Here is a 16,477-nt window from a genome sequence, read left to right as displayed (position 1 = left end):
TCAAAAACATTGAGCAGAAGCATTTGTGAAAGGCATCTGGGCAGCACACCATGGCAACAGTAACTCAGATTTCTTCAGGTTTGTCTGATCTGAAAACATCAGGAGATATTTGGTGTGCCAAACGTAATTAGTGTGCTTAAAAGAGCGCTTACCCACAACCTTTAATAACATTTTACAGTCCAGTGAGGTGTGTTTGAAAAATACAGACAGGAAAAGACTAAAAAGATTAAACTGTGTGTTTGAGGAAGCAGTGCCTGCTGGGTGAAACGGTGGGCCTACAGTAAGATCTTGTTGATAACAATCTATATTCTATAGATATTAGTTATACCATGTTTACATTGTGATTTCCATAATTGCATACACACTGTGTGGAGAAATGAATGTGTATTTTTACGCAGTTAAAATATGCATACATTATATTATTTATTTTCTACAATGCGGTGGGAGGTACATTTGCATATCACAAGCCTTTAATTTGTGTCTGAGAAAAGTACATTCATTAATGGTATCACTATGAAGCATTGTATTATGACTATGTTAAACCATCAAAGGTAGTCTTCTATACAGTAATATTAATTACAACTAACATTACACACTCAGAACATCTTATGAAGCCTTTGAAGCAATACATAGCCATTATGGAGTGGTGTATGTAATGTATATCGTGGTGTATATAGTGCATGTAGAGTGGTGTGTGTAGTGTATGTAGATTGAAGTATTTAGTGTATGTAGAGTGGTGTATGTAGTGCATGTAGAGTGGTGTATATAGTATATGTAGAGTGGTGTATGTAGTATATGTAGAGTGGTGTATGTAGTATATGTGTTGTGCTGCTGCACTCACACGTTGAAGAGGTTGAGGCCGATGCGGTACAGGCGCTTGCGCATGACGTCGGTGGAGAGGGTGGGGGACTTGCAGCTGGCCGGGTTCTCGCAGTGGTAGCGGGGCAGGCTGAGGATCATGGCCTGCAGCGCCTCCTTGGAGGAGGCCTCTGAGGCCGACTTGGCCGAGGTGGAGGTGCTGCTGCTGCTCATCTGCTCCGAGCTGTTATCGGCCGTGTCCGACTCGCTGCGCTTGGCCTCCAGCACCTCCTGCTTCACCTCCACCTCCGGCTCCGCCTCCACCACTGGCTCCACCTCTATCACCGGCTCCGCCTCCACCTCGGGCTCCGCCTCCAGGGGCTCCAGCTTCTCCAGGGCCAGGTCCTCCATGCTGGGTGGGGGTGCGGGGAAATCAAAATCACAGTCAACTTCCGGGGGATCCGGGGGCCCCTCCTCCTGGGGGACCTCGCACTCCTCGGGGGGGGGGCTCCTCTCTGGGGTCCTCGCAGGGGCCGTCCTGCTGGAGGCAGTTGCCGACGGAGACGGAGGTGGACTCCAGGACGGAGGAGGACATGTGGAAGTTGTGGCTGTCGATCTGCACCGTCACGTCGCGGAAGGCCATCATCAGCTTGCTGGCGCTGCGCGAGAGGGCGTCGGCCCCGTCGTCCTGCCCCGCCGCCGCCGGCAGGGTGGCGGGACCCGCCCCCGGCTCCCCGGCGCCCCCCGTAGGCCCGGGGGACCCCGCGCTGAAGGCCTCGGTGAACTGGTAGGTGCCGCCGCCGCCGCCGCCGTCCTGCACGGAGCACTGCATGGCCTTCAGGCTCCAGCTGCTGAGGGCGTCGTCGATGGACTTGGCCAGCGACTGCACCTGCTCGTTGAAGGAGTCCTCCAGGTCGGTCAGGGTCCCGCCGATGGTGGCGGGCAGGGACGGGGAGCGCACCAGGGGGACGCCGGCGAGGCCGCAGCCCTCCGCCAGCTCGCCGTGGCGCAGGCGCACCCTGCGCAGCGAGATGCGCCGCGGCAGCCGGCTCTCCAGCAGCGAGTTGCGGATCTTCTCGAAGTTCCGGCTGAGCTGGTACTGCCGGAAGGCCGTCTGGATCTTGCAGGCGGCGCGGCGGGAGGTCAGGTGACCCCCGTACTTGTGCTCTAACATTTCGATCTGGGCGGGAAAAAGAAAGAGAGAGAGAGAGAGAGAGAACAGAAAGAGGGTGGAGAGAAGTGGAATTAAATCTGCGGATCACATTAGAGGATACATTCAAATGAGCACTGCACAAGCTGGGTTAAATATCGCTAAGAACACAATGAATAAAGGGAGTCTGGGCTGGGTTAAGAACACAACACAAAGGCAGAGAGCAGCAAATAATATAATATAATATAATATAATATAATATAATACATATTAGCTATATTGCTAAAGGAATGCAAACAACAGGCCTACCTGCTTTTCTACTGGTAGTTAAAGAGCATTAAGCATTAAACAGCATAAAGCAGACATTTTGGGGAAAAATGTCAAGGTGTCGAGGTGACACAGATGCAAACAGTATACAAGCCGTGCACCAGCCAGCGGAGTCATAAAAACTTAATGCTGCGTGTGTGCTGTGAACACAGTGTTCACCCTTAGCTCTGCACCTTCATGAATATGCATCACACTCGGGTAAAATAATGAGCAGATATACTGCATAACGACCATCTTGGCTGGGCTTCCACATGCATCGAATGATTAGATCTTTCACAATTCTTCCACTGTCCCTGGGCAATTTAGGTTTTTAAACGTTTTTTTTTTTTTTTTTTTTTTAAAAGGTTTTGCATTAACAAAACTGATTTGGAGCACAGTGGTAGCAAGCAATAAACATAACACTGCTAATTCTTTTGGAAAGAACTGGAAGCTGTTTAATGATAGGCATTTTCTGAAATAAAAAAATAAAAAGATGAAAATTTAAATGATGGCCTCATTTGAGAGCAAGTTTAAAATATGGCCAACTATGTTCAAAGGAAAAAAGCCTGGCAATCAAAATGGAACAAAAAATAAATAAATAAATAAATAAATAAACTGTCTAAATTGCACCGTAATCCTTTTCGGAGAAAGGAAATAACATACACAGACTTTCAGTGCAGCATTCACCATCTGTGATGTAATCAGCGCTGCATTCTGGGAACTTTTACAACTCTGCTCACCTCCCGAAGAGCGGCCATAAAGAATGAAGAATCGGAGGGGGGAAAAAACCGAAAGCACGTCAGTTTCCATCGCTCAAGGACACGGGGCGTCCCAGCAAGAATGGGGACCGGACGACGGCGGGCTCTCTTTAGTAAATGGGGTCGTCGGGCACCGATAAGCACCCAAACTCTGCCGCGAGGGGGGGGGGGTAATTTGCGATAAGTGGTCGGTTCGAAGCGTGACGTAACTCCTGCCATTGTCAACCGAAAAGTCTGAAAACGAAAAGGGGTACTTTTTAATATTAAAAAACACTTGTTTAAAAGCACTCTGAAAGGTGCTTATCGGGGTAATTTACCTTTCATTTCAACCGCCAGGAGAATGGAATTAGGTGCACTCTGAATATTAAGGCAAGCTGGAAGCCTGGTGAAAGCCTTCTTTCATAAATGTCAGTATTAACAAGAGTGCTCTCACCAAACCTTACCTTGCATATTCATCATTTTTAATCTTCAATTTTCTGTGCCAGTTTCCAATGTGGGCATCCCATAATAGCAAGTAATCTAAATCCCACTCTCCGCTCAGTGAATGATTCATCTTAATCTAAATCTAAAGAATAATTACAGAGTTTCTTGCGCGTGCTATGAACGGGACTGAGGCAGCGTTTACCACACAGGTTATCACAAGGTCGCCTCTAATCAAACGGATAAAGGTAATTTAGCCACCGTTATCTCAGCCATCAGGAGCCATCAGTTGGGCACTGCAAATGCCGGGTGGCAGAACAAAAACAATTAGGGCCCGAGCCATTGTCCTCAATGGACATTTACCCCGGTCCATGAGAAATCCTCTGCCATCAATTTACACAGACAGGAGGGAGGGGGGGGAGGGAGAGAGGAGGGAGAGAGGGAGGTGGGGGGGAGCGGGGAGAGAGGGAGAGAGGAGAGAGGGAGGAGAGAGGAGAGAGAGGGATGGAGAGAGGGAGGGTGGGAGGGAGAGAGATTGGTGGGGAGAGAGAGAGACTAAACTGACAGGAGATTTCATGCTGTGCTTCACCCTCAGCACTGTCCCATTAACCACCTGTCACTCCTCCTTCCGCTCACCTGGCTAAGCGTTCGCATGCTGGCGCACTGGCAGAGTCACAGCGTTCTGCACGGGGCGCGGGGGGGGGGGGGGAAGAGGTGCACACAATACCAAAAGGACAGAGAGCCGCTCTGAGAATCAGCAGTCTCCGCTGTCCAGACAAAGACTCCCAGACTCCTCTCTGATCTCCTCGCCTCTCCCCTGGAGAACTACAAACTCGTCTTTAGTGCGCCTCCATCTACTGATCTACCTATATTTACAAATATCCCAGATAACACCAAAGGGCAGACACATTTCTTTATGGGTGCAGGATAAAAAGAGCATCTGCATCAAAGGGCCAGTGCCTGTTTGTGGGAGATTTCCCTCTTATCCGCTTATCACATCCAGCTCTGGGCTCAGCCACGCTGGGGCTCCTGCATCCTGTGGTCCCGCATTCATTACACAGAACAGGCGAGTCTCCAAGGGTGCGCTGGCATTTTCTCCCACTCAAACACGCCCATAATACATCTCCTGAATTTCTGAAGACGCCAGAATACAGGCTGACACGAGAACCAACGCTCTGATGTCACATCCCAAAGTGCCGTGTTTAGCGACCAAAGGGTTTCTTCTTCTTTTTTAAACGATGGCTGTCTTTGAACAAAACAACTGAATCCCTTCATCCTATGAATTATTAACTACATGTGTTTATTACTGAGGCAAGAGACTTCTTCACCTGGAGATCAAACATAAGCAGTGCTGTGGTTTTATCTACGGCATATGTGAGAGAATTCTTGAAACTCAAGCTTTGGCTCTTTAAATTAAAAAAAAAAAAAAAAAACGGAAAATGTGCTCTTGCACATAATAGCCGTATAATATATAGCCAAGAAATAAGACAGAAATGACAGTGGTGAGTGCTGTTGAGGACATGCCATTCTCCTGAATTATCAATCAAAAGCACAGGTAGACTAACCAAACTATTTCTACTTATTTCGCGTCTGGAACTTCAACAGGGTTTATAGTTTGTTGATGTGTATTTTTCCCAAAGACATTTATATTCCAAACACATTAGTCTTTTGGAAATGGGTTTCACAGCAATGATCACAGGCAGCAGCCACAGCAAGAACACCGTGCAACTAAAAATCACAAAATAATTATTCCCTGACAAATACAGGTTGATAAATAAGTTCTGAGAAGATACTCTCTCAGTCAGAATCTAAAGCGCTTCGAAAGGCTATTTGAGGCCAAGGAAATGAAAATTCCCCCATGAAACACAGACACAGAAGTCTCCTGAATGGTCCTTGACACGAATAGCGAAGCATTATGGGAAAAAACCGCAGTGGAACGCTCCTGAGCAGGAACGCCAGAGCTGACCTCGGGAATCACACCTTTACGTTTCTGCATTTCTGCTGGGCGTTGCATTCCAAGCCTGACCCGACAGGCCCAGCCTACTCCCTCTAGGGGACCCCTGAAGATGCCGTAGAGGGGTCCCCCTGGCCAGCTGGCACAGACAGGATTCGGCCCCCCGACACCCCAACCCAACCAGGCCCTCGTTCACAATTCCACCCCCATGGACCACCATGAGTGAAGGTCCCTGGATGAAGGTTGAAAATCCCTGGCTCATAAAAAAAACCTCTACTCATGGAAACCCGCTGCTCCTGGTAGCGCATTATTCCACTTCTCTGCTGAAATGCTGCATCCTCTGCTCCACAGCACTACGGCAACAGCACATCGAATCACAACACGTCGCCGACAGAGCTCCTCGTTCGCCCGCTGCGATTCACTCCCGTCTTCATCGAACGCGCCGCGCGAAGATCGCTAGAAACGGAGAACAAACGAACCGTTCTGGCCCTGACACGATCTCTTCTCGCTTCGACGCAGCCGCGCGACAGAGCCGGCAGCTCAGAGCCCGGCTCACCTGTTTAAGTGCAAAAGAACACCATGTCCCAGGAGGCCGCAGTGGACGGGAGATCAATGCGATGGATGTGGAGAGAGCTGGGCCGTGCTGATGTGCAGGAACGGATAGATGTGAGGCACAGATAATGTGTGGTACAATGCAAACGAAGAGAAAGGGCTGTCTAATGAAGTCCAATGGCAGAATCAGAATCTATTCAATCAGCCTCCGTGAATACAATACGGTAAAAAAATAAATAAAAATAAATAAAACAAAAGCGCGGAGTTGAGAAAATGGTCGCCCGAATCCACACTCAATTCCGTCAACACCCCATTCCGTCACACCTGAATCAATTACCTACATCTGACCTTCAGGTAATTACAAGGATAATGGAACCCCATTATATCAAGGAGCCCCACCATATCTATTCAAATGTTTAAAATCTTTTCTCATCATCCACTCAGAAATTAGATGTCCATTTCAATCACATCACCTGTTTTTGCACGCACAGGCAGTGTTCACGGAGATCCACCAATAGGAAGTCTCCAGTTCTACTGACACGGGCTTTCTGTCTGTCATCCAGGGAGATTTGTCTCCCACTCTGTGTAAGCAATCTGCTGTCCTAGTACAACACAGCCGACCTGGAGGCTGCAGGCTCGACTCCGGGCTGTGGCACAGTCTGAACGCTGATGAGGATGAGACCCCACAGACCGGACTCCTGTCACAGTAAAAGCCCCAGTGGACAGGCGGCAGCAGGCGGTATCAGGCAGAGATTTCTCTATCAGTAAACCTGGGAGAATCCTGCAGGGTGCTCCTCCACCACATTAACAAGAAAGGAGCCGTTTTTCTCTCCCATCCGCAAAGCTCAATGCTGCATGAGCTGGGGTCCCCGGGCGAGCAGAGCGGGCAGCTCCGAGCCGCGGGCGGGAGAGGGAACGCGATGCACGGAGGAGGAGAGAGGGCGCTCCTTCGCAAAGCCCCCCGACCCCCTTTTTTCAGAATGGCCCACATGGGGACGGGGATGGGAACTAACGCAACACCCAAAAGGACAACCCCCGTTTAAAAAACCCGGCCACAAAAACAGACCTCAGCCAGCGAGCCCAACTATGACCACAGCTACGCCTGACATTTGCAGTGACTCTGAGGAGCAGGTACACAGCAGTAAAAGGCTTAATGAGCCAAAATGGACACCGAAACTTCTCCACTATGCCTTCTGTCTATGGGGCGTTTTCATTAGAGCCGGAATGGACACCAAAACGTCTCCACCATGCCTGCTGTCTACGGGGCAGTTTCATTAGAGCCAAAATGGACACTGAAACGTCTCCACCATGCCTGCTGTCTACGGGGCGGTTTCATTAGAGCCAAAATGGACACTGAAACGTCTCCACCATGCCTGCTGTCTACGGGGCGGTTTCATTAGAGCCGGAATGGGACCAGTGCGAACACACGCTGCCCCTCAGCCTGCCTCCTCCCAGCACACATCTGCACCACTTGCGAAGCGCCAACAAGCCTCATCGCCATCTTTAAATTTTCTCCCCCCTCAAAACAGGCAGGACGGCTGCGCACCCCGACGGCTTAGGACTGGGTGTGTTTTTGGCTCCGCGGCAGCGCCCCCTACCTGCTTGTTTTTGAGGTCGAGCGCGCGCTCGTAGTCGGAGGTGGCGGGCCCCTCTCTCCTCTCTGCTCTCACGGGAGAGGCGGTGTGGTGCAGGCTGGCTTTCTGCCCCGCGCCCCCCCGGGCCCCCGCCCCTTCCTCCTCCACCTCCTCCTCCTCCTCCTCATCATCCTCATCCTCCTCCACTGCATCCTGTGCGTTCCCCTCGAACCCAGGCTGCTGGGCGTCACTGTGGAAAGGAGAAAACGCAGAGTGAGGCTGCATCCTTCAACCTCTCCCCGCTGCCATACTCACAAGGGCTGTGTGTGTATAGTACGGCATCATAGTACAGTATAGTACCGTGGTGGTATAGTACACACACAAAGGCTGTGTGAGTATAGTACAGTATAGTACGGCAGTGGTATCGTACACAATGGCCATGTGTGTATAGTATGGCGGTATAGTACAGTATAGAGCGGTGGCAGTATAGTACACACACAAGAGCTGTGTGAATATAGTACAGTATAGTACGGCAGTGGTATCGTACACAATGGCCATGTGTGTATAGTATGGCGGTATAGTACAGTATAGAGCGGTGGCGGTATAGTACACACACAAGAGGTGTGTGAGTATAGTACAGTCTGGTACGGCAGTGGTATTGTACACAACGGCCGTGTGTGCATGACAGTATAGTACAGTATACTACGGCAGCGGTATAGTACAATGGTTTAGGAATGACTCACTACAGTAGAGCACTACTGTTTGCACTGTTCAGCAAGATATTTAACCTAAATTGCTTTAGTAAATATCAAGTTGTATGAAGAGTGTCAGGTAATCGCCTAAATGCAACGTTGTGTGGCTGGTATGTGGTGTGTTTGCAATCAGGCAGAGCCCTGCTCTGTTTGGGGGGGGGGCCCTGTAAATACAACAGGGTAATTATAACTCCAGGCTTTTTCGGACAGGAAGCGTTCACACGGCAACAGCAGACAGGATTTGGCCGTGGAGACTGCCGTGTGAGGTGACACAGGCGTGTGTTAGGGACAGAGCCTTCACCACGCCGGCGGTCCCCTGAGACTCCCCGCCCCTCTTTTAGGAGCCGCTCTGGCCTGTGCTTTCCGCACCCGACCCTGACGTCACCGCCACGGCGGTTTCGATGCGATGGTGACCCACACGGAAGCTCAGACAGACAGACGGACGGACGGACACAACAGACTCCACGACAGACCGACACACCGCAGCACCGACACATCGCAGCACCGACACACAGCAGCACCGCAGCACCGACACATAGCAGCACCGACACACAGCAGCACCGACACACAGCAGCACCGCACTCGCTGCCACAAGCCTTCCTGCACTGAAATGAATTTGGCCGACCGCTGCATTATGTAAACAACAATCTCTTTCAAACGGTCCAGGTTTAGACTGATGATGAAAATTTAATGCCGAACACAAAACCCAGCTGCTGCAGCTCCTGCTAACTTCTCCCTACAAGCGCCCATCATTAGTTAGATGACGAAGCAAAAATCATCCTACAATATTAAAGTTCTCACATCTCTGAACATTGTCTGTATTGTTATCACATCCAGACATGTGCTGTCCATTGTATGCAAGGTTAAATATTGCTCACTGCTCAGTTTGGTTCTATAAGTTTTCTTCCAGGGACACAGAAGCAAAGACAATGCAGCAGCGAGTGCATGGGAGAGCACAGAGTAAACACACAACATGAAGCAAACGCAGTTCTGAGAAAGCAGGACAGAAACCACGAACGAGCACGCACGCACGCGCACACACACACACACACACACACACACACACACACACACAGTAGCTCCACAGTCACACAAGCCACGCCGTGCACAGAGCAGTGCACCGAGCCAGCAAAGCAACATCACCAGCATCTCGTCTCATTCCGCAAAATAGCTCACAGTACAGTTTAAGCTTTGCACGTGTGTGTGTGTGTGTGTGTGTGTGTGTGTGTGTGTGTGTGTGTGTGTGCACGCGTTTCTTCAGAAACTCAGCTGTAGTTTTAACTTCCCAGAACTTCGGATTCCATGGCCGAGATTCAATCAAGCTTTTAGCCGTAACATGGACTCATAAATAAATGTCAATGCTGCTTTCATTCAGTGCAAGCAGAATTCTTGCCAATCAACTGGCCAATTACCTGGATGCAGCTGTGATTGATAGCTAAGTAGAGAGGTTGTTTGAATACAGCATGATGAAGATAACTATCAAGTTCCTTTTTTTCTGTTATTACATCAGAAGACTGACAGATGACGTAAGTTGCCTAAGTCCTCAAAAAGACAGTGACGTAAGAGACGAACACAGAACGAACAGGCCAACGCTGTGCGTGTGGGTCCCAGCCCACTGGAAACAGGTTTACAGGGACAAACAAGGCACAGATAACAGAGAGATGCTTGCGCACAGAGAAGCTCAAACAGCATGCAGTTATAACAGTAAACATGCGACCCCCAGTGAAGCGCGTTGCAAAAGGACACTGATTCCAACACGTATTTTATAATTCAATGAGCGGCAGGCTGCATTGGGCTTCGCAGTTAAATAGCCCGGGGAATCCCTGTTTTTTTAAAACTTTTTGTTCTAGCTGTTCTGACACATTGTTTTATCGTGATTTTAAGTAATTTATTTTGTGTACCTAGAAAAGCTTCAGCTGTGTTAATGTCATAACTGCGAATGTTCATTTTTAATGAAACATCACTCAACAGTCCACCTCTCTCCTGGCCAGGACAACAGCCATTTTGGTGCCTCAAGTTCCAACACTTCATTGCAAAGCATGAATATGGATATGTCAGTGAAATGGTGCATGGGAATTGTATTTCAATGCCCAAAAAAGAATACTGGTTTTTCAGCAGGCAACAAAGGCTCGATTTATAACACAGAGAGAGAAGAAAACTACAGATAATTATTCCTTGAAGTGCACTGAAGTACGCTTGCCAGCTTTAAAAATCCCAAACCTCTTAAGACACAATAGAAATCTCAGAATGCCCATCAGCAGGCTTTACACAGAGCCAACCTGAAGACGGCTTAAATAATCAGCCAATTAGAGTCAGCCGGTTTCACCATTTGTAACGTACGGAGGCCTAATGAGCCCGCGATTACCGCCACCGTGCAAGCCGACCAATCGGCCGGCAGGTTAAGTCTGAGCTGCCCCGCTTGGACACGGTTACAAGCGGAGGTCAGAACAATTAAGCTGGTTGGTATTCACTGCTGATTTGCCATTGTGCTGCGGCGTCTGTGCGCTTTGTGTCTCCCTAATCCTTTTTGCTGCTAGTCTCGCACTGCGTTCCCCGAGCTCTGCCCCGGGCTGTCCGTCATCTGGGCAGGGTCCCCCGTGGGGAGGGGGAGGGAGGGGGGGGGCATTCTAATCACATTTTGGTGATCTCCCACCATAAAGGGTTAAAGGCTCCACTGCGTTCCCCGAGCTCTGCCCCGGGCTGCCCGTCATCCGGGCAGGGTCCCCCGTGGGGAGGGGGAGGGAGGGGGGGGGCATTCTAATCACATTTTGGTGATCTCACACCATAAAGGGTTAAAGGCTCCACTGCGTTCCTGAGGTGTGCAACCGCAGTGTCTCTCACGCGGTTGAGCTGTAACCTTGGCAACGCAACTGTCGACAGATGTACGAATCTTATGCTGCCTTCTCCAAACCTGCGCCCTGCCTCTCCGTCTATGAGAATTAATCGCTGCCGCCCGAGCAGATGTTTCTCATTTGGCCTCCCTTAATGTAATTTAACAGTCTTGCTCTCTGCCCACAACAGAATTCACAGGACCTACAACAACATTGTGCGGTTCCAGTATCGTTCTCACGTCCGCACAGCCGCAGAGTTAGCCGAGAGACCATTAATCAGTTCATCGAGCAGAACACAAGGTCCCGGGGTAGTGGGGGGGTGTGGATTCTGCACATTTAAGCTTTTTCTCGGCAGGTCATGCGGGTAATATGCATGGAATGGATTCCCAGGCCCCGGCAGAAACGCCGGAGTGGGTTTTAAAAACAGCGATGCGGGGCACAGTGACTTTGTGCTGAATGTGATGTTATGTTGGGAACACAAAGGGGGGAAAAGAGCCAAGGCGCAGCTGCACGGCGATTCGCAAAACGTCCTCATTAGGTGCGTGAGAGGACTTCTCTCCCAAAGCGTGAGGACCTCCACACTGCACTCACATCATTACATCATTCTGTGTCGCGGAAAGGAGAGGAAAGCGCGTTTCTACAAAGGGACCACGATACTGCAGATACGAAGTGCAGCTACGCTACTCCCCTACGCAGCACACCTCAGCTCAGAGCCTCCTCACACACTCAGGCCCCAGACTCCAGGTTCTGGCTGGAAGCGGAGGGTATAACACGACACATGGTGGGGATGGGGGTGGGGGTGGGTGGGGGAGGTGGTTACGCAACTCTGAAGGCTCAGCATTGACACCGCACAAATTAGCACAGAGTGCAGCAGCAACCGGCAATAAACCGCTCTGCTGCTACGAGATGCCACTTAGCGCAGCGAGCGGTTCCGCCGGTCTGCTCAATCTGTCCCACTTCAGCGCCCAAACAAACGGGTCGCGCTCGAACCCTCGCTCGTTTCACGGCGGCGCACCACGACACCGCAGCCTGACAGCGAACCGCCCCGTGCAAAACACCTTTAACCGCACGGGCAGGAACGTGTGGGGGGAAACACCTTCATGTCTGCATGCATCCTCACAGCATTCTGAGACTACTGTGATGTCACAGCATTCTAAGACAACTGTGATGTCACACTACTGGAAGAAAAAAAAAAAGAAAAAGAGAGGCTCTCCTCCAATCACAGAGGGAATATCCAGTCACTGCTGGTGTTAGCTTTTTACCTGTCAGCATTAAGGTCTGGCAAATTCCAAAAGGGGGATAAAAAAAGGTAATAACAAAGGAAGGAAAAAAGTAGTGAAAAAGAAAAGTTAAAAGAAAGAAGTGGGTTCTGTGGAGTCATAACAGAGGACTTTGTGCTCCGGGGTCATTTCCTGAATGAAGCTGGTGAGTATGACACACTCACACCCGCCAGCTCTGGGGCTACAGTAGCGCGCGAGCGTCCTCGCCTCCCTGGTTTTAATTACACTGCTGGGACTCGGCCCTGGTGCCGGTGCGGTTTCCCTCTCCCGTGGAGCTGGGAGGACTCCCGCTGTTTAATTACAGGCAGGGGAACAGCCCCGTCCCCTTGGTCCCACCGGCGGAAGGGCGCTCAGATACACCGCTTTGGATTCATTCTAGAAACTTTCTTTTACAAACCACAGACATTTTAAGTCGAGAGCAAGAGGAGCAGTTAGAAAGTGCAGCACAGCGCTCCTAACTGACCGATACCACACGACTGTAACACTCGGTCTAAACTAAATGACACGACTCCGTCCTCTTCAGGATCCTTTCAGGTGGAGGTGCTCAAATTTCCCCGAGGGACAGACTTGAAGCTGCGCTCAGTGAAGCAGCGGGGAAAGAAGCAGCCAGCCGACTGTGCGGCCAAAGCCCGCGTGCCGAAGGGAGAGAGAGGGAGAGAGAGAGAGAGCGTTTTATCTGTCAGTCTGCAGCAATCAGCACAGGCAGCGTGTGATCACAGCCCTGAGAAATTAACACCACTTAAAGCCGCAAACCCGTTTATTCCTGTACGGCCCTGGCTCCTCCCCCAGGAACGAGGGACATATTTAGGCCGGAACAGGACTGTATGGCAGAGTTCTACATGGCTTTGGGAATGATAACGGCCCTTCACATAACCATGCTTAGGGTCAGGATGGGGCACCCAATCAGAGCAGAAATCCCTTCAGCCAATGAGGAAGCAGAATGGAGAGAGGTCACAGCCATTGTTCAAGGATGGCACCTAGATTTCCCAACACCATAGGAGTCAAAGGCTTTTCCTACCACACTGGGCAAAACTGCATTAAGCGCCCCCTAGAGGACAGGCACCAACTAAACAGCAGAGCTGCGCTAATGTTTTCAGTCAAACTCCAGAGCAGGTTTACGATGTTTTTTTATTTTTTACGAGGCCCACATTAGATGATTGTGACTTTCACGCGCTCACACACCGCCCTTCAGGAGGCGGGCGTCGGCCTTCCTCTCAGCTCAGCCGGGGGGGGGGGACGAGGTCTGGACACGGATGATAAATTATAAAATATAAAATGGCGTCGCACCCCCTCCCCCGTCAGCGGCTTGTCCCCAGAAGGTCGCGTCAGCTCTGGAGAGCAGCCCCACACAACACAGAAGGACATCTCCACAGACAAATACAAAATTGTTTTAGATTCAAATAGTTTTCTACACTTTACTGATCTTGTCTGGTGTATTGGAACCAATTAATTACTCTCAGAAAGTGCAAACCCCACCTTCTAGTCCTATTGGCAGGCTTAATTACACCAGGCAAGATCAATAGAGCACAGAAAAGGATTTGACCCAGGTCTGCTTGAAACAAACAAACCAAAAAAAGATTTTAAAAACGGCTTCCTATTTAACTTTTTTAAAACTAGACAGATGGGAAGCAAGCAAATCACTGAGTGTCATCTTACTGTCTGTTTGAAGGCACACAGGACCGTGTAATGCAATGTGACAAGCACATCTCGCCGGTGGTTCACCAATAAAAGGAAACTCAATCTAACCAAACAAAACTCATTGTCCAAAGGCACTGATGCATCTGGAGCCTGACAAAAGTCATTCTCAAAGGACAGAAATTGCCTGGCAGGTGGACAGTACCTTATTCCAATATGTCCAAAGGGTTTTCCACGGACTTGCTACTTTCCCCATGGAGTTATTTTCGTAAAGAAAAAAAAAACACTTTCAAAACTTTACTTACAGTATGGGATTTGGTTTGGACTTTCCTGGGTCTCAAAAGCAGAACATCCTCTATGATTTATTGTGTTTGGCAGGGTGGGGGGGGGGGGTCACAACAGTTTTCCACACCTTGAAGACAAGAATGCTAAGAGCTGTGTAGGATTTGTCTCATATCCGCTTCAAAGTACAAAAAAAAAAAAGAATCTTTTATGTTGCACCTGCACACAGTCTCTCTAAGAGAAAGCCTTCTCTTGTAATGTTGTCATAGTAACCGGATTATGAAATCATAAAAGGATTCAAAAGCCCTAAAGTCAGGGGGGGAATTTCAGGAAACTATAATCAAAAGATATGAATTGGTATTCGTGGGACATGGATCAGAAATCAAATTTTCACCACGACAAAAAAAAAGAAAAAAGAAAAAAGAAAAAAGAAAAAAGATTGCTTTCAAAGCTGCGACTTGTGAATGCTCTATTCAACTTAATGGCAGCTTGTGACCCTGCTGCCATGAGCCCTCACTGAAGAGCTCACTGAGGAAGACCTCACTGAAGAAGAGCTCATCGAAGAAGTCGGTAGGACAACTGATTCCCCCCCACCACCCCAGAAAATACAAAATTCAGAAAACGCAACATTACAAACGGTCTGTCTGGTAGACAGAGTGGAGTGCACAATATCATCCTGCTGGAAATGAAAGCCTGTCTGTGGCCCTGTGCAGTGAGCCACTATAATGTTTTCAGACAGAAAGGCTCTCCCTCTCACCTCTTTACACATTCAAAGCACCCAGAGAGATGGATGTCACCTCCTGAACAAAGTTATTTTTCCGCCGCTCGGTAAGTAAAAATACATGAAAGGCTGAAAAATAGCTCGGAAGTGAGGAGCGCATGAATAATGGAAGCTTTACCGTATCTAAAATCCCACTTTTCATTTCATTTCATTTCTCTGCACTCTGTATTCAGGTCTCTAATCCTCTTACGCAACCACCCTACCTGTTGGGCTTTTATTCAGGAAAGTGCCAGGGAGCGCACTGAGCCTCCAGCATGGCAACAGCACCCCCACCCCACCCGACTCCCTCCACAGCATGATTAACACAGCACTTCCTGTTACAGCTTTCTTTCAAAATAAAAGTCCTTGTATCAGCAGTGTATGGGTCTGTGTTTTTTCTAAATAAAAGCCCTTGTCTCAGCTCTGTAGGGTTCTGGTTTTTCTCAAAATAAAAGTCCTTGTCTGAGTTATGCAGGGGTCTGGCCTGCTTTATTTCAAAATAAAAGCGCTTGTGTGAGTTCTGTTCGGGGTCTGGCCGGCGCCGGTTCTGCCGGGTCGCTCTGTACCTTCACGGCCCACTGAGCCGTGCGTCAGGACCACGTGCGCTCCCCAGGTAAGGCTATTTTTACAGCTCCGCGCACAAACTCACCAGAGCGTGCGTGCGTGCGTGCGTGTGTGTGTGTGTGTGTGTGTGTGTGTGTGTGTGTGTGTGTGTGTGTGTGTGTGTGTGTGTGTGTGTGTGTGTGTGTGTGTGTGTGTGTGTGTGTGTGTGTGTGTGTGTGTGTGTGTGTGTGTGTGTGTGTGTGTGTGTGTGTGTGTGTGTGTGTGTGTGTGTGTGTGTGTGTGTGTGTGTGTGAAACACGGTCTGACGGCTCTGGAGAAATGCCTGCGCGTAACCGGCAGACGCATCACCGCACCACCCCTCCAGAACCGGAGTCCCGAACGTCTCAAGGATTCCTAAATTAAATGATGTCAAATGAAATTAAAACTGGGCATCAGCACGTGCACTCATCTGTTTGATGGCAAACATCGAAGCCAGCCTGCCGTAAGGTCAAGGAGATCCGTGATCCAACTGCCAAGGCCGAGGATGATTTCAGCAACTCCTCAACAACAGAAACATTAAGCACATTTTTTTATTGCATTCCTCATCTGTATTCATGAAGGACGATGTCATTTCCATTGTAATTAGATTGGGTATAAACGATAGCAGACAGACAAACAGAGAGTGGGTATTTGCATTGGTAATGGAAAAAGTGCCCCTCATTAAATGAGACAGAAATGTATCTTTTATATCAAAGCTTTTTAAATTTTGGCGAGAGTGTTTATGGCAGGTCAGCGGTTTTATTTTTGGGAAAATGACAAAATATATCGATGCAGTTGTTAACAAAATAAATATATTTTAAAGTGTTAGCAACGTAAGTTCTC

The 16,477-nt window shown here is 49.2% G+C and overlaps 1 protein-coding gene across 1 annotated transcript in view; it reads right to left on the bottom strand.

The window, feature by feature from the left end:
* iqsec3b (IQ motif and Sec7 domain ArfGEF 3b) overlaps window positions 1-16,477 on the bottom strand; it is a 61,064-nt gene that overhangs the window by 25,219 nt on the left and 19,368 nt on the right. Inside the window, 4 exon segments of the mRNA XM_035401960.1 lie at window positions 842-1,108; window positions 1,110-1,185; window positions 1,249-1,978; window positions 7,537-7,762. Of these exon segments, the coding sequence (XP_035257851.1) occupies window positions 842-1,108; window positions 1,110-1,185; window positions 1,249-1,978; window positions 7,537-7,762 (1,299 nt within the window).

This window comes from Anguilla anguilla, chromosome 19, assembly GCF_013347855.1.
Source record: "Anguilla anguilla isolate fAngAng1 chromosome 19, fAngAng1.pri, whole genome shotgun sequence".
Lineage (NCBI taxonomy): Eukaryota > Metazoa > Chordata > Actinopteri > Anguilliformes > Anguillidae > Anguilla > Anguilla anguilla.
Note: the sequence above shows the minus strand (reverse complement) of the source record. Positions and strands in the feature narration are given on the sequence as shown.